General features: G+C 39.8%; 1 protein-coding gene across 1 annotated transcript in view; it reads right to left on the reverse strand.

The window, feature by feature from the left end:
• Positions 1-698: 698 nt before the first annotated feature.
• Positions 699-24,536, reverse strand: part of nr3c2 (nuclear receptor subfamily 3, group C, member 2) — a 75,038-nt gene continuing 51,200 nt past the window's right edge. Inside the window, exons 4-9 of the mRNA XM_061770940.1 lie at positions 20,916-21,032; positions 15,927-16,238; positions 12,196-12,340; positions 10,177-10,307; positions 4,843-5,000; positions 699-3,176 (exon numbers count right to left, since the gene is read on the reverse strand). Coding sequence (XP_061626924.1) covers positions 3,021-3,176; positions 4,843-5,000; positions 10,177-10,307; positions 12,196-12,340; positions 15,927-16,238; positions 20,916-21,032 — 1,019 coding nt within the window. The 3' untranslated portion in view covers positions 699-3,020. The remainder of the gene's footprint in view (positions 3,177-4,842; positions 5,001-10,176; positions 10,308-12,195; positions 12,341-15,926; positions 16,239-20,915; positions 21,033-24,536) is intronic.

The raw sequence follows: 24,536 nt of genomic DNA on the forward strand, positions 1-24,536 counted from the left end.
TTGAGTGAGGATTAACAAAAAAATATATTGGGAGTTTTTTGCTAAAATTATAACTGTAGGAAAAAAATATTGGAATATTTTGGCCCCAAATTCTAGCAAAAAAGCTACTTGTAAAAGTTATTTAGTGGGTTTTTTGCAAAGGAAAAAAATACATAAAATGTACTGTGGTGTTTTGGGGGTCTGATTTTAATATTTAATACAAGTTTTGGGGCTTTTTGTCATTTGCAATAAATAAAACAAAAAGCGTTTATTTTTGGTGGGGAGGTTGGTTAAAATATAAATAGCCCCAAAATATTTATTTTTTGCTACAGATATACAAATCTATTTTCTGCCCCCCCCCCATAAAACAAATATTGTCTTAATGTTTTTCAGCCTGACATTAAAACAAAGTTTTGGGGATTTTCAGCTTCAAAAATAAACTTCAATGTATTTGTTTCTAACATTAAAAAGTCAAATTACATTATTTGCTACAAATGTATCTTTTTTGGAGGGGGGGGGAGGGGGTTCTGCAAAAAAAAAAAATAAAAAGATAATTTGCAAAATTGTGACATGATTTTTGTTGGACAGCAACGATGTGTGTGTGTGTTTGCATCGTTCATTTGAAGTCACTGTACAAATGTTTTGCCTGGCATCAGTAAAAAATGAAGCACCTTAATGCAAAAGGAACGGCTTGTCTGGGGGGAGGAAAAAAAGACAACTCTTATAAAAATGCTTTATTAATAGTATTATTTGGGGGAAGAGTGGGGTCACAAAGGGCTGGCTTTGCTTGGTTTGATTGTGAGTAAAAAGACGTGAATTGGACAGATGCTCTGGAGAGAACACAAATGACCGCCCATCCGTCCAATCCATTAACGGCATTTCGTTGTTGCTTTTTGCAAATTGAATCACTCAACAATATTGTCTTGATTATTGTACACCCTCGCTAGTGACTCTTTTACCCTTTTGCATATTAGTTTGGATTGTTTCACTGCACATCTGAACTGCAAAAATGTACAGTTGAGCACAAAATATTTCATACCCGAGGAGAGTATTTGGAATCAGAGGTGAATTATTTGAGGTGGAAGTGGGACAAGAAAGTGACAAAAACTGGTTATTAATTTCAGAAATACATTTAAAACACAACTAGGAATCAAAACACGGCATGTGTGTGTCAGTCATGTTTTCAAAAGGCAAGTAGTTTTATTTGGATGACAGTTCTTTTTCAATCCATAAAAACAACAACGTGACTCATCATGTTCCAACTTTATCCTCGCAAATTAAAATTAGTTTCTGAAAAATTATTTATATGATCAAATTATGACTTTATTCCCATATTTCAATTTGAGATCGAGAGCATGTTGCAAGAAATTAAAGGTTTTCAATGTATCCCCACAGCATTACAACTTTCTTTTCAAATAGTTTCTCGTAAAACAACTTTATGCTCATATTATTATATTATTATGAATGTTCTAATTATGTTTTTGTAAAATTCTGATTGTTTTTTTTTTCTCTCCCAAAATTAAAATCTAATATATATTTTTTTATTTGTGTAAAATTAAGATTTTTTTGCCGTTATATTTTTTTCCCCTCTTAAAATTATAATTTTTTCCCCTCATGGATTTACTTTAAATTATAATTTTTATTATCATTATAAATTTAGAATTTAAAGTGCCGGCACGGTGGAAGTCTGGTTAGCGCATCTGCCTCACAGTTCTGGTGACCGGGGGTTCAAATCGCGGCCGTGCCTGGGTGGGTTTTCTCCGGGCACTCCGGTTTCCTCCCACATTCCAAAAACATGCGTGGTAGGTTGATTGAAGACTCTAAATTGCCCGTAGGTGTGAATGTGAGCGCAAGTGGTTGTTTATTTCTCTGTGCCCTGCGATTGGCTGGCGGCCGGTTCAGGGTGTACCCCGCCTCCCGCCCGAAGATAGCTGGGATAGGCTCCAGCAGCCCGCGACCCTAGTGAGGGGAAGCGGTAAAGAAAATGGATGGATGGAATTTAAAGTTACAGAATTTCTAATATACAGCGTTATTATATTACTACTTAAATACAAATAAAATTACATCATAATAATGCATGAAAACTTATATAGCGCTTTTCTAGGCACTCAAAGATGCTTTACCGTTGCACACATTATTCATTCACTCCACAGTCACACATTTATTTTTTCCTCATAAAATAAAACAAAAATCTTGTCAATAATCGTATTTCTTTCCTAAAATGTTTTTTCTCTTGTTTCTTGTAAAACAACTTTATTCTCATATTACATAGTTGTATATGAATATATCTAGACGCTCGTAAAAAAAAAAAAAAAGGTCAAATATTTATTTCACGTTTCCAGTACAACTTCAAAGTATTTTCCCACTTTCTTGTATTGTATCCCCCATTAAAATTCACTTGGGTATGAATCATTTTGGACTTGACTGTATACGTTAAAGATGTCTTTTTTTTTTTTTTCCTGTTTGTTTGACACCAATTGAATTTCAAACTGAGCTCATGGTGATGCATTTACATATTTTACATATGTAGCCCTTGGATTATATTCAACGAGACCTTTGGCCTTATAGTTGAGCGTGTTGTTGTTTTTGTCTGCCCTGTTGTCCTGCTTTACATATGCTGCAAAGCAATGGCTAACTATTTGGATATACTGTATATATTGATTTATGTTTGTGAGAGCTGCATAAGCCACAGTTAATTTGAGTGATACATTTTTTCTTTTTCGGGATTTTTAGTGCATCTGTGTAGTGTGGTGTGTTAGTGTGAATGTAGCACTAGCACGGCCTAGGAAATGTATGGCTTTATCTCCGTTGAAAAGATAGTAAGCATCTTTGGGGTGCACAGGGGGCGGGAGGGGGGGGGGGGGGGGGGGTGGCAGAGGGATATATTCCCGACTCCGACCCGAAAAGTCCGGTCCTGTTTTTTCCTCCACCGTGTTCCGGCGGCATGCTACGGGTACTCGCTCGCTCGCGACGCTTCCCCCTTTGCCGTTGCTCCGAGTTCTCGGCCGCGTTTTTGAATGTTTTTTGTTTGTTTGCCCTCGTCACTTCTTGTGGAAGTAAATGGTGTGGGTGAGGCCCGACTCCACCTTTGGTATCTGGTCGCTGATGATCTCCACCAGCATGTCGGGGAACTCCACCTTCAGGGCCTGCGACTCGCGGAAGGTGTAGAAGCAAAAGTACAGCAGGTTGGCCACCAGCTGCCACACAAAACAAAAAGCGTTTTATATTAAATACAGAGCAGTTTTATTTAGAAGTCCTTTCCAGCCATGCGTCTACTTTTTTTCCATCAGCCTATCGGGCACTGATGATTCAACTCCATGAATGCTGCCTAGCAACAAACTTTTAATATGACCAAAGGGGAAACACTGAGCTTTTCGGCTATCCAATAATTTATTTTCTCTAATTGCTAATTTTATTCTCCTAAAATGACATGTTTTATGTCAAAAAGGAACTAACAAAATTATGACTTTTTTGTTGTTAAATGATAACTTTTTATTTAATTTGGTTAGGGTTAGGTAATTTGGGGCCAAAATATTCCCAAATTGTTTTTGTTAAATAATGCAGTCTGTAACTTGTATATTTATTACACTTATGTAACTGATATTTCCATTGGCCAATGGGGTACAGATGATTCGCCCTATGAATTCTGCCTAGCAGCAATCTTTTTAACATGACCAGGAAAGAAAGAATCAGACACTTATTCGAAAAACCATCGGCTAAAAAAACTATGATTTTTTTTTTCTGTAAAATTACTCCATTTTTATGATTAAATGATGACTTCTCGAATTTCTACTCTGTTGGTAAAATTACGACATGACCTTTTTTTCTCGTAAAATCGAGATTTTATTTTTTAAGCCCGTTAAAATTTCAACTTTCTCTCACAAAAAACCTAATATTACAACTATAATCTCGTAAAGTAAAACTTTGAAAAATTGTAAAATTCAGATTTTGTTTTCTTGTTTTTTTTCTCAAATGAAATTGTGTGTGAAAAATGTCTTTTCAATTGGAAAATCCTGATTGAATTCATTATTTTTCTTAAGATTGCAACTTTAATCTTCTAATCTAATATTTAAACTTTTTTCTTACCAAATTGAAATGTTTCCCCCTAGAATTACTACTTTTTAAGCATTAATTAAACATCATTGGCATATCCAAACTTTATTAGCATAAAATTACAATTAAATGTATTTTAAATCATTAAAATGATATCTTTACATCATTGCGATAATGGCATTGTATTCACTTCTCAGCTCGGTACGAAATGTTGCCCTATCGCACATGCTCATATTTTCGGTCCTGGAAAAGACACACACAAACAAAAACTAGATTGGAGTCCAAAATTAGCTCATCGGGGAACTTTTATGTAGAGCAACCAAAATGGAATCCGACTATACCCTTGCTCATGCAGCAGAATGGACTTTGACCCTTTCCATTTCTATATAACTCACCACAAGGAGGCACTTGTGATTTTTAGCAACCAAGATTCATTAACCCTTAACTCATCCACTCATTAAGGTTAGTAAAGTTTGGCAAGCGGGAGCGTTACAGTGACCACTGTGATCCAGAAAACTGTCAGTTGGCATTGATCTCCCTTCTGTTCTGGTGGGCCGAAATAACCGCAACCCCCTCCGGGGGCCAGATTGAGATGCAGTAATCCTTATTTGGAGCCACTGCATCAGCCAACCGCTAAGTATGATCCAAATCCGCTCTGCTGCCATTCCAGAAAAAAAACATTTCCAATGATATCAGCAGCCCAAAGTTGCCAGTGAACACCTCCTTGTATGCCCAACGCCGCCAAAGGAGGGCCGGGTATTGGAGTAGGCGGCGGCTGGCATTGGTGCCACCGTGCCCGGGCATACTTACATCATGCATGGCGTCCAGTAGCTTGGTGAGCTGGAAGAAGCGTTGCCAGGTCTGGCCGGAGTTGTTGGTGGCCTTCCCCACGGCGCGCCGGAGCTCCGTGATGTAATTAACTCGCATCTCCTCGAATACCGCCTGGTTCTTCAGACCCTCTTTGGGAACTGCGAAGCGAGCAGATGCCACAGGCATCAGACAAAGGGGTGTGGGGTTGAACCAATGGACAACTGGGATCTTAAATGCTAATGTTTGACGAGCCAAGTGACTTATTACCACACATATTAGCTCCCAATATCACTTATCAACACGAAAAATAATGTTTATCATTACAGGACGCACTAAAATGTTTCCAGGACCCATGCCTAAAATCGAACAGGGAGTCAGCCATTCTGGGGGCGAATTTCACAAAAAATGTCAATGCCCTGAGTATGCTTATAATTACTCAATTTGGCAATATGCTTGCTGAATCCACAAACAATTTACGTACATATCAGACTACAGACATTGAGCAAAAATGATGTTCAAGAAGTGTGGCTTCCACATTTCCAAATAGAAGCTAAAATGTGTCTCTGTGGCCGTCATCTGCTAGACATCAAGTTGTCGGTGGTGCTGGAAAACCGGCCCAACGTGGACCAGTGGCGACGTTATTGTCTCGTAAATTCTTTGTGTTTTTGACACGTTATCAAAAAGAAATAAATGCCTTATAGCACAACAGTTTGACGAGCAACTCGCTTGGATGATAAGGTGCAGGAACTGCTCGCCCGTCGGCTACAGCCTTCTTCCTGTCGGTTAGCATTGTGTCTGTTTAAAAGGAGGGATGGTTGGAGATCAATAACTCGGTAGTGCGCTGGCGAATTCGTCTGATTATTTTTGCTTCTTTCTGCGCCGATGAGCAAAGGCCTCGAGGCGTGGCGTTATCCAAGAAAATCCCAAAACAGATGGGTGTGGGAGAGTGTGAGGTGGGCAGGCCTTATTTCATGGCTGACATGATGAGAATGTGCTAATACCCAAAAGACGCACTTGGACTTTTTTTCCCTCCCAGCTGACCCACATATATCCTGGCATTTAGGAGCTGTACCGAGGGCAGGTAACACAGCCTGTTTGGGGGGGTCTCAACATGCCTGAAATTGTAATTTCAAAACCCACTCAGTTGCGGCCCTGCAAAGTTAGAATAAATTAGCCCCCTGTTGTAACAGGACATGCAAAAAGTCTAAAGGATCCATGACTGAAATTGATCGGAAAGTCGACCTTTTTGGTCGAAAGCAGCCGTGTCAGGTGTGAATTCCTTTTAATGGGACCTGGAAAGTAAGACAAAATTAGCCCCCCCACATCAGTTTCGTGCAGCGACACGCATATAGCTGGACATGTCTGTCTTCAGAGGACGTATGGAAAAAGTCTCAAGGACGCATGCCCGATATCAAACACGAAGTCGACCATTTTGGTTTGAAACAGACAATCTGTGAAAAAGGGGCTAGGACAGTTGGAAAAATGTGCCCTTATCACCAGTTTCACCAATCAACTCTGGTATGGGTGGACCTGTCTCTCATTACAGGACACTTGAAATAGTCTGAAGCACCCACACCCAAAATTGAACAGAAAGTCGTCCATTTTGAGCAAATTTCAAAGGCAGAGCTGCACTGTATTTGTTTATAGAGGTACGGTGTAGCTGGAGTGCGGAGCTAAACAACTAGGTTGTTTTTAATAAGAAGTTCTTATATTCGACCATGACCATGACTCCCTGTTCTGGTCTCTTTTGGACTATCATATCCATTTGTGCAGAGGCGAGGCGAAAGCGCTCCCCTACCCAATGCCAAACGGGGTCATCAGACACCACAGGCTGGGTTGAAACCTAAGACCAAGGTCAGAGAGCATTAGCAGCTCCTCTCTCGTCCTCTTTATCCCCTCGTTCTTTCGTTGGTTCCAGGCCAGAGGCGCTCATCGCTCGCCGTCATACGCCGACGAGCTCTGACAATTCCTGTGTAAACACTCGCTTCCTTTCCGCCAGCTTCCTCTGAATGGCTGGAACTAACGGAGCTTTCCCCAAAAGTCGCCTAGGAGATGGCACGCTCGCTTGTGAAAATGAGTCACAACTGCTTCCCCAGGGCTTTCAAATGGTACAGTCACACTTTACAGTTTTCTCTGCTTGGGATTAGAAAATGGGCTTTCCATCTAACTGTACCCTAACCCTTCCCCCTTGAATATTACACGAAGGAGTACATTAGAATTCCTAGGTCATACGCTTACCTTACCCTAATTCTAAACCTTAACCCTGACCTTACCATAACCCCGTTCCCTACCTAATCCTAACCCAACTCTTACCCTGGCCCTTCCTTCCTGAGTACGACAGAAAGGAATACATTACAGTAAAACCCCTAACCCAAACTCAACCATGACCCGACCACAACCATACCCTACCCTAATTCTAACCATATACTAACTCTGACCCTACCTTTATGAATTTCGTACGAACATTCAAAAGGTGCTTGTGCATTAAGACCTGGAATATCTTGTTGTTTGTAGTCTTTCTTTAACAAATGACATGGCCAACTACTAAAGTAGAGAGAGAGGAAAATTGCAGCTCTTGGAGCACGGCCTGGCTCGGTGGCAAAGCTCCAGGCAAGCAGCGAGCACCGGAGTGGGAGGCCACGGCAACAGAAGGCCTGGCGATGGCCTCCCTTTGACTTTCCTTTTGTCTTTGTTTTTCGAAGAAGGCTTCCTTTTTCGCTCATTGGTTTGTCCTTAAATGTACCCTCTTTTTTTTTTTTTTTTTTTTTTTTTGCGACATGGCATACTCGGAAGTCATCTCAGAAACTGCCTCTTCCATGATTCACAGTTGTAATTTTGACTGACACAACTCGCTCTGCATTCAAGTCTTTTCTCGCATCTGCGCAATGTTCAGAGAGGCAAAGCGCGCTCCATTTTCTATGAATTTACGTACAAGCGTGTTGGCCATTGGCGGGGATACGTCAGTGTGTTCGCCATATTGAATGTGTCGGCTTGAAGCTTCCTTCTCATCCTGCCTGACGCTCCGGCTGCTCTGTCTCCTCAGACAAAGCAGTGGGAGTGCGCTCTGAATAACTGAACTGCACCACACTCCAACAACGCTCGGAGTTTCTGAACGTTCCGGAGTGTAGAGAGCGCGCTTGGAGAGGATTTTCGAACGTTCCCTATAACACTGCGACCGGGAGTCTTCTGTTCCCAGGATGCGTCAACTATTTGGGGACCCCCCCCCCCCCCCCTCTCCAAAAAAAAAAAAAAAAAAAGCTAAATGCGATCGATACCTTGAGATGGTGTCCCATAGCTTTGTACCTCCAGTGCACTGAATATCTAAAGGCTTTTCCCCCCGCGTTCAGTTTGCCGCGTTATGGTGAGCAACAGTAAATCTTGGTCTCATGCCTATTTTTCCTAAATGTAGATCCATCCTACATCCTCTTTTCTCAAGACATTTTTGGACTCTAGAAAAAGTATCTCGCTCGGTTTTCATTTCCTCAAGTCTGCATCTTTTTCTTTATTCGTCACTGCTCATGCAGTCATTGGGTGGCCCACGTCAAACGTTGTGATTGATTGGTTATGATGTCAGTCACTGTAATTATGACTCCAAACCATTATTATTTATTTAATACTCATTTTATGACACCTTCTTTGTGTAACACCACCCAAAACTATAGAGACCAAAAAAAAAATAATAAGCTGAAATCTGGGAACTACTGCTGTTGGGTGACCAAGTGTCCTCTTTACCCAGAACGCATAAACATTTTGGGACCTAAAAATTGTTTTCAAGTGTATGCATCTTGATCCACTAAATACTATTACTCAAAATGGTACGGTTTGGAATGGTAATTCTTGGGCGAACAGACTTTTCCTACTTATTGGGTCAAAAAGTCTCCAAACAAGAGATTTTTTTAAAAATCTGAAAACACGTTGGTTGGTTTTCAAAGTGCAGTCTGGAAAAATCACCGTCATCTTGACTTTCATGTGCATTCCCACATGTCCCTCAACCATAAATACTTCCAGTGATTGGCACCGGTGTTGGCGGTTTAAAGAAGTTTAGCCAGAATGCAGACTTTTCAAATTCGCCGCTATGCTGCTTAAGCTCACCCCTTCTCGCTCCACCACCACCGGGATGTAAAATGCATGAACTGGAGAGCCATTCAGGTCCCAGTGGATTTTTGATACTTTTGTAGTGTTTAAAACCCACTGACGGGTGTGGATGGTGACAGTCTGTAGAGGTTATTGAGAGAGGGGCGGGGGGAAACTAGATATTTCAAGTCAGTCCAGGTGTCCTGTTTTCCTCAAATGTCTGCTTTTTCAGACCTAGAAAAGGTGGCCTGCCAGGATTTTTAAAATCCTTCTAGACTTTCTCTACTTTGTCTGCATTTTCAATAATTGAACAATCTAGAGTATATAGAAAGAATAACATTATACATATGAGCCAAAGAATACTTCAGTCTGCATTCATTCCTCCATTGCACTGTGGCTTGAGTTTCTGTTTAAGTACCACTTTCCAGCAAGGTCTGACAGTACCATCATTAACCAGATTTTCAGTCACTTTTCACACTGTTATTGGGTGTCCTACATGTCGGTCATTACATCACTACGAGTGATCGGTAGAGCGGACCAGGTGTCCTCTTTTTCCCAGGACCTCGGACGTAGGAAGATTATCCAACCGGGACATTATTGATAAGAGTATAGGATGGAAAAACAACTTGGTGAGCCTTCAGTCAGCATGAGTGTGTTTCAAATCATGCCTTCTTGCACAGTCAGAATGAACATTCCATGCAGTCATTGGGTGGCCGACATGTCAATCATGAAAGCACTGCTGGCACATTGGGGCCTGATCACCAGGTGCCATTTTTCTCAGGACGTTTTTTAAGACGTAAAAATGTCCCCAACTGGGATTTGAAAATTATCCAGGTTTTCATCCATCCATCCATTTTTCTGCACCGCTTTATCCACACTAGGGCCGCGGGCGTGCTGGAGCCTATCCCAGCTATCTTCGGGGGAGAGGCGGGGTACACCCTGAACTGGTCGCCAGCCAATCGCAGGGCCATCCAGCTTTTCACTACTTGCTTTATTAATTCAACGTTATTTTCGGGCAAGTGAGAGCAGAGGATGAAAAACAACCTTAGCCTTCAGTCTGCATGCATTTATCTGCTGCTCTTTTGCATGAGTTTCTCTTTTAAGCCATGCCTATGCCTACCATCGAGCCTGCAAAAGTTTTCTAAACCAACTTTTCTTGTATTCTTCATACCGGAAAACCAGCCGATCGCAAATACCTCTAAAACGTTAGCATTTAGCGGCTAAGATGTACACGGGCTCCTAGCCGGCTGCGTTACTTACTTGTGCTGAGAAGCAGCAGGACCTTCATGGAGAGGAACTCTTCGTAGGTGAGCTGCAGCCGAACAAACTCCTGGCTCACCTGTCTCATGCCCAGGCACAGTTCGTACATGGCCGACTGCTGCATGCGGTCCCTGAAAATGGGCGAAGAAAGACGCTGATGCGGTGGCCATGAGATAAAGCATCTTATTGTAATAGTTTTCCTATGTGCAGAAAGCATATTCATTTTGAATAGCATAAGATATTGGCGATATCTAGTAAGGCTAGAAACCACTGGATTTGTTATTTTTTTGTCACTGATATATATTTGTAAACGCCCTCGAAGCATTTTAGTGGAGGCACCGGAGTGCTTGAGGCAGAGTTTGAAAAAGAGAAGATTATGCAACAACAAGTCGTTCACTTTTGTGAAGTATTAAAGGCTTTTTGTCTGGTCGGGGGTTTGCGTGCGCGTAGATTTTGATGTGGATGGCTGGCACTGTATTCTACCAGTTTGATCAATGACATTGTAAGAATTTATTGATTTTTTTTTTGCAAATTAAATTAGCGAATGAACATGATTTTGAGGTGCTGTTGTGTTCACATTAGTGCGCAGAGTATATGATAGCAATTTAAGGTATAATACCAACCGGAACAATGCAGTTTGGTAACTCAAGCAAGAAGGCATTTAAAAAAAAATTTTTTTTTATTAATATCCTGAAAAGTAGTGATTTTGTAGATTCTGCCCGACAGTGGCTATATGCACATAGTAACGTAAGGAAAGGTAACAATAACGTAAGGCAATGAAATGACACCTATTTAATGTATCATGATTTCATCTAACATAACGTACACATAACACGAAACGATATATCTAACATGATTTAGAGGAACAACATATCTAATGTAGCATATGGTAATGTAAAGTAACATTTAGGTAACATATACCTAACAAAATATGTTTTTAGATATAATTCGTTTGATTAATGCAACATAATATATGTAGCAAGTAAGACAATGTAACATAAAATAACAGTGTTTCTAATGCAAGGTCTATCTAAGTTAAGGTAATGTGATGTAACGTATATCTTACATAACACAATGTAATGCAACCTAGCACATACAACGTATATATAACAACACAATACCAACATCAACATAATACAAATCTTTGTGCTGAGTGGTTGCATATATTCTCTCCAGCTGCTTGCCTGGAATTGTTTTTGCTGACTCACTGTCCAAAATAAGATGCCACTTTTCACAGTACTTTATATTCTCTCAATGTTTTCTACTTGTCTAAAACGCCAGAAGAAGAACCCGGCACCACATTTGCTTTCAAGCAACTCGCACAAGTCGGCGTCCAGCTGAAAAAATAATTAAAGTCGCTCGTATTTTTTCAGGCCAAGCGTGACATCACATTTGTTTTTTTAAAGAAGAACAAACGTCTTATCCCGGCTCTTAGTGGTGAAGGCAGTGCACAGTAACAGTGTCTTTGTAAATAAACAGGCATGTTACATCAATTTGGAAAGTTCTTTTAAAACCTTCGATTTTCCCCCAACTCTCTATCCAGTGAACCCTTGCATAGCCACCCTTTGGCATTCGCAAATTCATCTATTCGCTGTTTATGTATGCCATTTGGTGGCATCTTGCTGTCAAGGAAGTATGTTGGAGTGAGTTGAGGATTTTTATTTTGACATTAACCCTGCCGTCTTGTGGCATCTATGGGCAATTACAAACCTTTTGGATGGGGGGGTACCTTTCCCACGCAAATAGCAAGTTTGACTGTAATGCCCCTGCATGTGGGAAAGGAGAGCTACATGACATGTTTTTTGAATGCTGGGAGAACAGTAAAACACACAAATTCAATGAGCACCCCCTCATGCAGTAGCTGCTGTCGGCCACAGCTCACGCCCAGACACTCGCACATAAACTCGCCGATGTCACACCCGAACCCACTAGGCCCCGCCTCTTGAAAGCGGATATCTAACACAAAGACATTATAATACATACAGTATTTTCTTTATTTCTGTGTGTTTGTGGACCTACTCGTTGAAGATGAGGTCAGGGGCGAAGTAGAGCAACTGTCCGTTGGTGTGTTTGTAGGAGCGCCAGCTGAGGCAAAAGGAGGACAGGCACATCCACGAGTACTGGATCAATGTAATTTGGTCCTCGATGGGCAGGCCCCGAAAACCTAGCACAAAAACCCACATAGTCAATCCCAAAACAACTACAAAGGTTTGGCTAATTTCTGGGTTTTGTCAGTTCTTTGTGTCCGGTGCAGTTATTTTTAAAAAAGTTGACATTTCAAGTGGTTCTCAAACTTTTGAACCTTAGTCATAAGGGTTCACCACAAATGACACAAAGGCTAAGATATATATATATATATATATATATATCACCCCTTTCATGCAGCAGTGAGGTCAGTTGGGATACACTTTAAACCTTTTCCAAAAAAAAAATTATATTAATGTACAATAATTTTGTACTGTACTGGGTGTTTGTAATCCACGAGAAAAGTGGAAAACATTTTTTGACTGTACTGGTGACGATTGTAAACAAACGAAACAGCACATTTTCAGCAGCTTCACATACAGTACTGCATATCTTTTCTCAAGTGTTGCATTATTACTACTATCTAATTTTAAGCCGCCAAAAGCAACACGTCAAGGATAACGCGCCTTCTTCTCGTAAGATGCAAAATCCCAGCGAGGATTCAAGTTATGACTCCTTGCGAGGGCCTCCACAAATAGAAGTAGGAATAGGAACGGTGCCAAACTCTCAATCAATGCTTGGCGAGAAGCTCCACATGCGCCACATAACAACACAAAAAAAGGCAACTGAGGACAGACAAGCAATTTACGAGGCGCTGGGACTATTTCCGTCTGCGGGCATGTCACCTTGCTCCTTTTTAAACAAGTCGCCAACATTCTATATTACTATATCGAGGTGTCTCAATTTACAAATTCAATTGGTTTCGTGACCATGCTGGTAACTCAAAACATTTCTCTAGCAAATCTTTTTTCACCACTGTAATGAATGGAAATGCCATTAATCTGCTCCAGCAACCGAAACGCCAACAATTTTTTGGTTTGTTTTTGATAAGAAATATAGCACTCTACAGTATTGTACTTTATACAAATATGCAGTGATAACATAATTAAGTACAATGTTAAGAATTAGATATTGTGATGCCCCTTCCGTCGTGCACACTTTTGCCACCAGGCGCCAGTAAAATACACAGACGGACCCTTCTAAACTGTGTAAACTGCAGTAATATTAGTCCTATTTTGCAGAGGATAACAAAGATATTCCCGTGAGTAATTTTATATTCTCAATCTACATGTGTTGCTGCACAATTTGTGTTCAAATATATATATTGCTTAAAGGTTGCTAACCTGTCTATGGCATTTTGCTTCGTGTGTTAGCATTAAGCTAGTAAACTGGTAAGTTATCTGGCTTGGTTAAATACAACATTAACATTTCTGTTTAACTTTCAACTGGGAGTGACATTTAACAGCTTGAATCAAACACTTTTTGGGGGAAAAATTGTTCACTGCTTGTGAAGTTTGCTGCCACTGGAGTTAGCACTCGTAGCTCAATTTTTTTTTGTTACTCAAAACTCAGGACAAAAAAAATTGTACAGCAGAGGAATTTTGATCCTAAAATTTTTGTCCAGCAAAAAAAAAAAAAACAAAGGCCCAAAAACTATTTTCATAGGTCAATTTGACCTGCAATATAGAGTTAAGTTTAGTTTAATATTTACTGGTTATTTTGACCTGGATAACAGGAAGGTTTTAAAATGCCTCTCACTATCATAAGATATCAACATATATCATAAAAATAAAATAAAAAATATCTAATATAATGAAAAGCCCAACAAAAATAAGGCGAGCAGGAGACATAAAAAAACGGAAAAAAATTGGCAAGGCAATTTGACCGAAAATGTAACAAGCGGGTTTTAATCCGCCTGTCACCATATAGCAATCGTGAAAAAGGCAAATTCAAAAATAGTTTCAATAAAAAGAACAGAAAACTATAGAAAAATTGTCCATAAAAAAATCTGAAATGAAAAGAAGAAAAACATGGTAAAGAGAAGTTTTATCCTACGAATTTTGTACATAAAAAGCAAAACTGATTTACAGTTCCAGTTTCCATAGTTCATAAAACGAAGCTAGTTCACAAATCCTTTTTAAAAATGTGGATTACAATTTAAAGGAAATATCAAAAATAAGGCTAGCAGAAGTTTTATCCTAAGATGTTTGTGCCTTTTTAATTTTGTAATTTATTTTTATATAATATGACCCGCAATATAACAGGGATGGGATTTAATATGCCTCTGACTTTCAAGCTAACTCATTCATATTCCCCCACGGCACATCTTTATCTCATCTAACTGCACTTTAACGAGACGCATCAGAGCCAACATCTGGCGAGAGCAGTAATGTAAATGCCTTCACTCTTATAAATCCCCATTTCTATTTAATGGTCAAATAGGATTTCATTGGTAATCTCATTGGAAGATTTGCGGAATGGTTTCCAAGGCTGATAGTCCACAGTGGAAAGAAAAGCGGGAAGCCTGACAGACAACACGAGGGAGCGCGGATATGAAGATCGTTTTCATTAAAACGTGGAATTGCATTACAAGACTCTTTTCATTTACATTTTATTGGACTGACATTTCATAGGAACTGGAAGGTCGAACGTGAGCCGTGGAGGGCGAGAATGCTTTGGGGGCTTTTCTAATGATCATACAAGTGTATCAAATAAAACTAAAACAAAACAATTTACCCTCTGATCACACAGAGGCGTTATGTTTTTTAACATTCTTAACTTTCATAGAAATGTAAAATAAGAAGTTCTGCACTGTACAATAAAACCAAAATAAACGAAAACTAATCGATATAAGTCTCACCAGATAGGCTTTGATCTTTTGCAGGAATATCCAATTTTTTTTAAACTAGAAATATATATTTACAGAAGGAAATTCATCATCATCATGAATTATTCAGATTTGTTTTTGACTTTTTTTTTTTTTAAAATTTTTTACAAAATAACTATTACTATTGATAATATATAAGCATCAGGAATATATAGGAATATATCTAAACTTTAAAAAATAAATAAATAAAATAGATAATGTCCAATGAAAAATATTGTTCTCCAATTACAGTTTTGAAAATTGTATTGCAGTACATAGTATTTTATTTATCACTGTCATCATTGTTGTTAATCATATATAAAATAACAGTATTAATAATGCGAATAATAATAATAACATTTGGGAAAAAAATCTTTTTAAAAATGATATACATAATTGTTGTATTTTTCGAGTCCCTGTGGTTACCCTCTAAAGCAGCTAAGGCAGAGTTTCCCAACCTTTATGGAGCCAACCACATATTTTACATTAGAAAAATGTCCCAAAGAAGCATACAGAAATAATGATGATGATGTGTGATGGAAGAGCATTTCATTGTTATGCCTGTCACCATACGTCGCTGGCACAGGTACATTATTTGTAGTGAATAAATAATACTTTTCGGACCATTTATGTGATAATTAGATCATTTAGATAATTTCCCACAGCACACATGATGATCTTCGACGGCTCACTAATGTGCACAGTGGCATGCTGCCCTAAATTATATGTTTTGAAGGTCCAAAAGGCACTATTTCATTCAACTTCATCGCTCCAAATGTATTTGTGTTTTTTTGGTTTTTTTTTTCATGGAAAAAAGACACCCACCAAAATAGCATCGAGGCCACACGTCCGCACTAACCTGGAAGTACTTTGGCCCACTTGACCAGGCGCACCATCTGCTTGCCGGCCAGGCAGTTGAGGCTGGACAGCAGGTGGTCGGTGGTGTCGGGCAGCGTGTTGTCGAAGCCCGAGTACACCTCTTCGGGCTCGATGAACTCCAACACGTTGCAGATGGACGGCGGCAGGAAAGGTGTGACCACGCTGGGCCTGCGGGACACCAGGGCGGTGTTGGTGGCGCTGGCGTTCAGCTCCTCCTCAGCCTGGCTTTCCTTGCCTGCCTGCGGGTCATCGCCGACGCCCTTTAACTTGCCCAACTTCTTGGATTTACGGGCTGTTGGGACGAGCGCACTCTTAGTCATAATTAGTCAATACAGTTAACCGTCCCCGCCATTTGCGCGGGATAGGGACAGCGCTGCCGCGAATAGCAAAAATCTGCGAGTAATTAAGGCACCCCCACCCAAAACACTAGCCTATCAATGCACCAAGATGGCGCCAAAGCACTATTTTTATTTTAGCCAGGGCTTTGGCATGTCTAATAGAAGCCCCTCCCCTCACTTAAACGTAGTTTCTCGTAAGGGTTGAATGACTTAAGCTTTTTTGTAGTCAACTGTAATGTGATGAAAGTCAATTATTTGATGTATTTGAGGATATATCGACTTGCGTATTTTGCAAGTGACCATGCTATCTGTCTCATTTTTGGTCAAATGCGGACGTATACACTGGCAGTGTGCTAATTGTACAACTTCTACGATGTTTAAAGTTCTCGTTGACATTAGCGGTTGAAGCGATTAGTCAACGAGTCGACTTCACAAGGCCGCATCGATGTTTAAAGCTTGAAGTGGACTATCTGCTAATCACGTGTTTCTGGCATCTCGTCTTCCAATTAGCCAATTTAAAGAGGACTTTGAACTCTGCCGCCGTCACCGAACTATAACGCTCTGTAGAGCAGCGAAGTGGCCGGCCAACAAGGCAACACAGTCTTCATAAGTCAGCTTCGGTCAGAAAGTATGAAAATAAACTGGTTGTGGATGAGAATAACATTAGCCTCACTAACTTCGGGTATGTTGATCGTCACTAATCTTAAAATATTCATGCCAGCGGGACCATGGGACTGGTGGAACAGGAGCAGCGGCACAAATTTAAGCAACTGTGTGATAACGAGAACTTTATTCATACATATTGTTACAACACTGTCGTAACAATATGTCGCGGTACAGCATATGGCTGTACTGTGCTATGAGCATGTGGAAATATTTGACCCAAAAATGAGATCATGGTCACTTGCAAAATATGCAAGTCCATCCTCAATTACAATCAAAGGACAAGTGAAATAGAAACAGAGAAATGCTTAATTTTTGGGAGTCTTGCTACGCTATGTACGCTATGGAAAACAAGATAAGAGCGGCCGCCTTGTTGAAGAGAAGAACATGCGCAAGGCTCCCACCAATTACAAGTACATTCCTCGCCACCAGTCCCACCGTCATACTCCTGCTGGTACGAAATCTAGCAGCGATCGGAATAGCCGAAGCTAGCGAGGGTAACCGCTAAACTGTTACCCGACCATCTTAATTGTGTACTCTCTGACCCGCCCAGACATACGCACACTGTCAACTATTTGGCCGGGCATTTCACTGCTCCACAGAGTGTTATATATATAGTCCGGCGAGGGCATCAGACGGGCAAATCGAAAGTCCTCTATAAATTGGCCGTTTGGAAGACGAGACGACAAAAAACGTGCTAAGGGATTCGCCTACTTCGAGCTTTAAACGTCGATGCCGAGTCGTAAAGTCAACTAATCGGTTCAACCCCTTCCTTGTGCCTTGGCACCCAGATGGCGCCAAAGCACATACTTTTAAATGAGACTGTGCTTTAGCGGCATCTTTATGATTTTTGTTTTATAGCGCTTTAAAAACGTTTCTAAAGACAAACAAAAAAGCATAGACAAAAAAACAAAAACAAATGTCATGCTCGTATATCATATAAAACAGAAAAAAAGATTAGCTGGATTCATGCATACATACAGTACACACACACTCACATATACATACATACAAGGGGTTAGAAGACAACATGACATTTGAGAGTTTTAAGTTTTTTCAAGTTTTAAGATGAGTTTTAAGAAGTGATAATCGATTTCTCAGCTCCTGGGCCAGGTTGTTTCACAGTCTCGGCCAGGGTGTCTCGGGCCGCATTGTAGTTATGATTTCCCTCAGAGGGCCGTTAGAACAGTAAAACCATATAAATGTTTAATCATCACCAAAACATTTTACAAATTGAGGGATAACTAGGTTTGAAATCAGAAGACAAAGATAATACTTTGTTCAAGTATTGTTTAAGTTACTGTAGAAGAAGGGTTTGGTCACAGAAAAATGCAATATCACAACATTATTGTGACAATTTGGAGTTTGGGTACAGATTTTAGCAAACATCCCGGAAGTTGACGAGCATGATTTGCTTTCGAGGGCCACATAAAATGATATGGCGGGCCGCATCTGGCCCCCGGGCCTCGAGTTTGGCACCTATGGTCTTGGCGCTCTGACGGAGAATGCGCCCTCACCTTTTAGTTTTAAGCCTCAACTTTAGAACAACAAGAGCGCCCTCACCCGAGGATGTGTGGGAGCGGGCTGCCTCAAACGGAGTTAAATGTTCAGTCATATACTGTAGCTCGGAGCCAGGCCCATGCTTGCTTTAAAAGTATATCAGTGAAATCTTAAAATCACTTCTAAAACAAAACTAGAAGCCAATGAAGTGATGGTAAAATTGGGGTGATATCTTGTATTCTGTTTGATTCAGTGAGAAGCCTAGCTACTGCATTCTGAACCATCTGCAGGTGAGAAAATGATTTTTTACTGATACCGGAGAGGAATGAGTTGCAATAATAAGCTAACCTGGAGAAAATTAGAGCGTAGATAATTTTTTTCGCTGTCAGGTTTAGTAATTATTAATTTTATTTTGGCTGTGATGCATACAGTGGGTACGGAAAGTATTCAGACCCCCTTAAATGTTTCACTCTTTTACATTGCAGCCATTTGCTAAAATCATTTAAATTCATTTTTTTCCACATTAATGTACACACTGCACCCCGTATTGACAGGAAATAAAAACCTTAATTTTTGAAATTTTTGCAGATCTATTAAAAAAGAAAAACTGAAATATCCCACAGCCATAAGAATTCAGACCCTTTGCTCAGTATTTAGTAGAAGCACCCTTTTGAGCTAATACAGCCATGTGTCTTTTTGGGAATGATGCAACCAGTTTTTCACACCTGGATTTGGGGATCATCTGCCATTCCTCCTTGCAGATCCTCTCCAGTTCTGTCAGGTTGGATGGTGAACGTAGGTGGGCAGCCATTGTCAGGTCTTTCCAGAGATGCTCAATTGGGTTTAAGTCGGGGCTCTATCTGGGCCCATTCAAAAACACTCACGGAGTTGTTCTGAAGCCACTCCTTCGGTGTTTTAGCTGTGTGGTTAGCGTAATTGTCTTTTTTGAACGTGAACCTTTGGCCCAGTCTGAGGTTCTGAGCACTCTGGAGAAGGTTTTCGTCCAGGATATCCCTGTACTTGGCCGCATTCATCTTTCCTTCGATTGGACAGGTGATGAGCAGTGCTTGGTTTTCTCCACACATGCCACTTAGAATTAAGGCCAACAATTTGTATCTTGGTCTCATCAGACTAGAGAATCTTATTTTTTACCATCTTAAGAGTCCTTCAGGTGTTATTTTTTTTTTTTTTTTTTTTAAGCAAACTCCATGCGGGCTTTCATGTCTTGCACTGAGGAGAGGCTTCCGTCGAGCTACTCTGCTATAAAGCCCCGACTGATGGAGGGCTGCAGTGATGGTTGACTTTCTAGAACTTTCTCCGATCTCCAGCCTGCATCTCTGGAGCTCAGCCACAGTAATCTTTGGGTTCTTCTTTACCTCTCTCACCAAGGCTCTTCTCCCCCAATTGCTCTAGGAAGGGTTCTGATTGTCCCAAACGTCTTCCATTTAATGATTATGGAGGTCACTGTGCTCTTTGGAAACTTAAGTGCAGCATAATTTTTTTTGTAACCTTGGCCAGATCTGTGCCTTGCCACAATTCTGTCTCTGAGCTCTTCAGGCAGTTCCTTTGACCTCATGATTCTCATTTGCTCTGACATGCACTGTGAGCTGTAAGGTCTTATATAGACAGGTGTTTGGCTTTCCTAATCAAGTCCAATCAGTATAATCAAACACAGCTGGACTCCAATGAAGGTGTACAACCAGCTTAAGGATGATCAGAAGAAATGGACAGCACCCGAGTTAAATATGAGTGTCACAGCAAAGGGTCTGAATACTTATGGCTGTGTGATATTTCAGTTTTTCTTTAATAATAAATACATAATAAATCAGCAAATATGTCAACAATTCAGTTTTTTTTTTCTGTCAATATGGGGTGTCGTGTGTACATATGAGGAAAAAAATTAACTTAAATGATTTTAACAAATGGCTGCAATATAACAAAGAGTGAAAAATTTAAGGGGGTCTGAAAACTTTCCTCACCCACTGTATGTGGAAGAAGCATGACTGGGTGACTATTGATATGGGGGTGTGAATGTGAAATTCAAACAAAAAATAATATTTGGCTGTGTGTGTGTGTGGTGATGCCAAACCCGAATGTAACAGTATACATGGAGTTGTGAATGTTGAAGAGAATTATCTCATATTACAAGTTACTGAGTTGGCGAAGGTTTTGTGTCATCCGGTAACTGATGTCTGAAAGGCATTCCTTTACAGCAGCTAAGCTTCTCGGGTCCTCTGCTCTCAGTGAAAGATGACTTTGTGGCGCTTGATTATTTGGTCAAGGGGCAGCATGTGAATAGAAAATAAAATTGGGCCTTAAACCAAACCTTGGGGTACACCACAGGCAAGGGTAGAGGTTTTAGAGCAGTGGTTATAGACACTGACCGCAAAGGGTTACTCTTAAAGATTAGATTGAACATTTCACTGCATTGCCATCCTAGCTACTTCCGCCATCTGGCGGCGACTCACCTCCGAGGTTCATCCCGGCCTGGAGGCACTTGCGTACGCGGCACGCCGGGCAGTTTTTCCTTCGGATCTTGTCAATGATGCAGTCATTTCTCCCCGCGCAAAGGTAGTTGTGCTGACCTAACAGAAACAAACAGAGAAAGTCATGGCATTAGGGGTAAAGTAGTGCTGTGCCCCACCTGAGCCAGTGGAGGACACTGTGGCAACAGCTAGGTACGTTTTGATACAGTTTCAGCTACTCTGGCTTGTCCAATGCAAAGCTTGTATTCCTGAATTGTGTGGGGGTTTTTTCAGAAATTTGTAGTAAAATATTTTTTCATTTTTTTGTCATTTCTAGCCGGAAAAAAAATAGTTGTTATTAGTTTCAATGTTTTCTTTTACCCCCAGATACTCTTTGTCTTTGTTTTATTCTGAAAAAAGGTAAAACTAATATTTAAAAAATATATATATTTTGAAGAAAATACTCTTAACATTATTATTTTTAGAAAAATATATATGTTTTAATATTACAAAAAATAAATAAATCAAGAAAACAACTTTCAATTTTAAAGAATTAAAAAGGGATTCCCCCCAGCCCCAATTTTGGAGAAAAATGTGTTTTTGTGGATAGAAACAGAAAACAAAAAATATGGATCAAGCTTTTGTCATTGATAGTGTCAAATAATCATTAAAGAGATGCCTACAATCAATTAAAAAAAATAGTATTTCACCTTTACTTTTATCAAGCTGCTGCGCCAATTAAGGCGCTAGAGTGGAATAGCTCAATTTTTATCATAGTTTAAGTGCAAAAATGAATATAAAAAAAAAAAAGCATATCTTTCAGATGAACACTGATCCAACGCAAGGTTTACTGTAGTTCCGATTTTGACAAATGGGCAGGCCTTTATTACACTCAGCGCTTTTCAAACAACTCCCGATTTCAAGATGGCCCTTTAAACCAGGATTCACCTCCCGCAAAAACATTCCCGAAAGTGAGGTTCAGAGATTGATAGAAGACTCAGAAAGTCAGTAGTGCTTGATCTTGCAAGTGCATCTGTATGTTAGTATGCTTTAAGTGACTGTTATTTACCATCTATCATGAAATTGGGATAGATTTGATGGATGGTTTAGACTTAAGACTACCATTGCACTATTCTTTTTCTATCAGAGTAAGATACTGACTGGGATGAAACAGATTATGATGACCTCAGTTGGGGCTAAGGGTGTCATTATACTTTATCTCATCAAAATCATTATATTTGGCATGATATCAAAATCTGACGAAAACCACAATTTCTATAAAAAATAAGTATCCAGAAGAAGTAGTCGTTGCCATATAAATCACCAAGATATAAATCTCCCAGATTTGATTGCACCCATAAAACTTTATATCACTCTCCTGCAAAATGACAAAAAAAGGAATTATCCCACTCTAGTTCTCAGTGGCTCATTATCTTTGGAATAATCCGTTAACTCCTAAATAACTACCTAAAACATTGGTAGTCTACATCTTCGCTCAGTGCAAACAAACGGACTCGGAAATGCACGATGCCGGTCATAAAACGCAACGGGAAACAGGAAGTGGAAACCTGCCAAAATAAAGCAGTACTGTTATCCATGTACTTTTCAATGTACAGTGTTAGTCGATTAGAAGAGTCTGGAAGGAGCAGGCCGGCGTGACAGTGATGCTAACGCGCCTCATGTTGGGCCCTCAGCTACAACCAGTGGGCTCCCTCCTTTTCCTCATCCTTCTCTTCCATCTATCCATCCATTCCTTGCTTATTCTTGAGACCGAGCGCCATACGCCTACACACTCACGCACGTACACACACACATACGTAGTCCATGCCGCTCCACTTTGCAATTTTGAAAAACAAAAAAACAAAAACAAAAACACACACTGCAATCGTTGTATCTGGCCTGCCCAACACACACACAAACAAGCACGGAGACCCCTGTGAGCTCAGTGCATGACCTCGCTCTACATACTGTGCAACTGTGCAAATTCTGCGTGTCTGTGTGTGTGTGTGTGCGCCAAAAGCCAAGGAGGCGAGCTGCAGGAGGAGAGGCAGCAGCTGTAGCCCTGCTTCACTATTTCTGGCAAAGTCACATGACCGTTACATAAGCCCATTTTTCCCGCTCTAAAAAGCAGTAAACTGCGACACAGGAAACGCATAGCAGGCAGCAGCAGCCAGTGGACTCAAGACCCTACCCCACACCACCTCGCATGCACAACACAAACACACCCCATTGCATCTCTTGACCATTGGGCTCGTTCCCATGAGTCGGGTCAATGATTGTCAAGTTGTCACATGGGCCAGTAAATGCACTTGTGTTCGGCCAGTGTCAGATATATGCTATAATAACTGGAATGTCAGTTCGCATTAATGTATATGGGACATTTTCGTATCATTCGATTCATAACGGAAAATAAACCTTTATGTATAAAGGTTCTCCCATGTTGTTATAGCCATGCTTGAAGTCCTATTTTCAAAAACGTTATGCATGATTTAAAATCTTAGGTTGTAATTGTAAAGACGATCAAGTAATAAATACACTAATGCCACGGCCCTCCAATGTAAATGTCATCAGAACAACAAGATTTCTTAAACTTATAAACAGTTGTATGCAACTGTCCTGACACTTTCACAAATTCATGCATATGTCAGAAATAACCCCATTTATTTTACTGTCTGCTATTGTGTGAATGCAAAATGGCTGCCTCATCCTGGCACTTCAGATCACAGATCCCTCTGGTGTATTGCAATGAGGCTCTCTCCAGAAACATTAACGGCAAAGACAGCTTGAGTGAATTAGAAGGGAAGCAAGAAAAGGGAACTCTTAGAACATACCAAAAATGCATTTGCATTAGTTTTCCTGAAAATGGCATATTAAGCAATAGGGGGGAAAAAATCCTACATATCCAAAAATGTAATTAGCATCTTCAGAAAACATGTTGAAAATCATGAATTTTCATTTGGGACACATAACGATAAGGACATTTTGGCATTAAAAGTGTGACAATTAGAACTTTAGGACATATTTTTGCATTAGAAACAATTATTACCTTTTAAATGATTACCACTTCCAATAATTCAAATACTTAATACGCAGTAAAATCATTTGATTTGGGGAAAAATGTCAGGAAAAGCACACCAGAACATCTGAACTTTATTTTAATTAAAAAAAAGCACAGAATATTATTTTATTATACAAAATAATAGGTAATTCTAAAAATGTAAATTCTAATTTATTTATTGTCCAGTCCTGTTACATATTTTATTCATATGTAACAGAACCGTAATATAGTAAGCGGATTAATATAGATACATACGTTTTATTATTACAGTATACAGTATTTCTTTAGTTTTGTTATTTATTCATGTACATTTCGAAAAAAGGAAACATCTGGATTTTTTTCCTTTTATTTCTAAAACAATTTTATGCATATATTTATCATATTAAACTGTTAAATATTGGAAGATATGTATTTTTCGTTCTTTGTGAGTTTGACATGTATTTTTTAAATTGTTTTTATTACTACTTATTTTTGTTTATGTACACAGAAAATATATCCCAACTTTATTTATTAAATTGTTTTTTTTTTAATGTGATGTTGCGCTTGGTAATTTGCCAACTATTGTG

The sequence above is a fragment of the Phyllopteryx taeniolatus genome, chromosome 4, assembly GCF_024500385.1.
Source record: "Phyllopteryx taeniolatus isolate TA_2022b chromosome 4, UOR_Ptae_1.2, whole genome shotgun sequence".
NCBI lineage: Eukaryota > Metazoa > Chordata > Actinopteri > Syngnathiformes > Syngnathidae > Phyllopteryx > Phyllopteryx taeniolatus.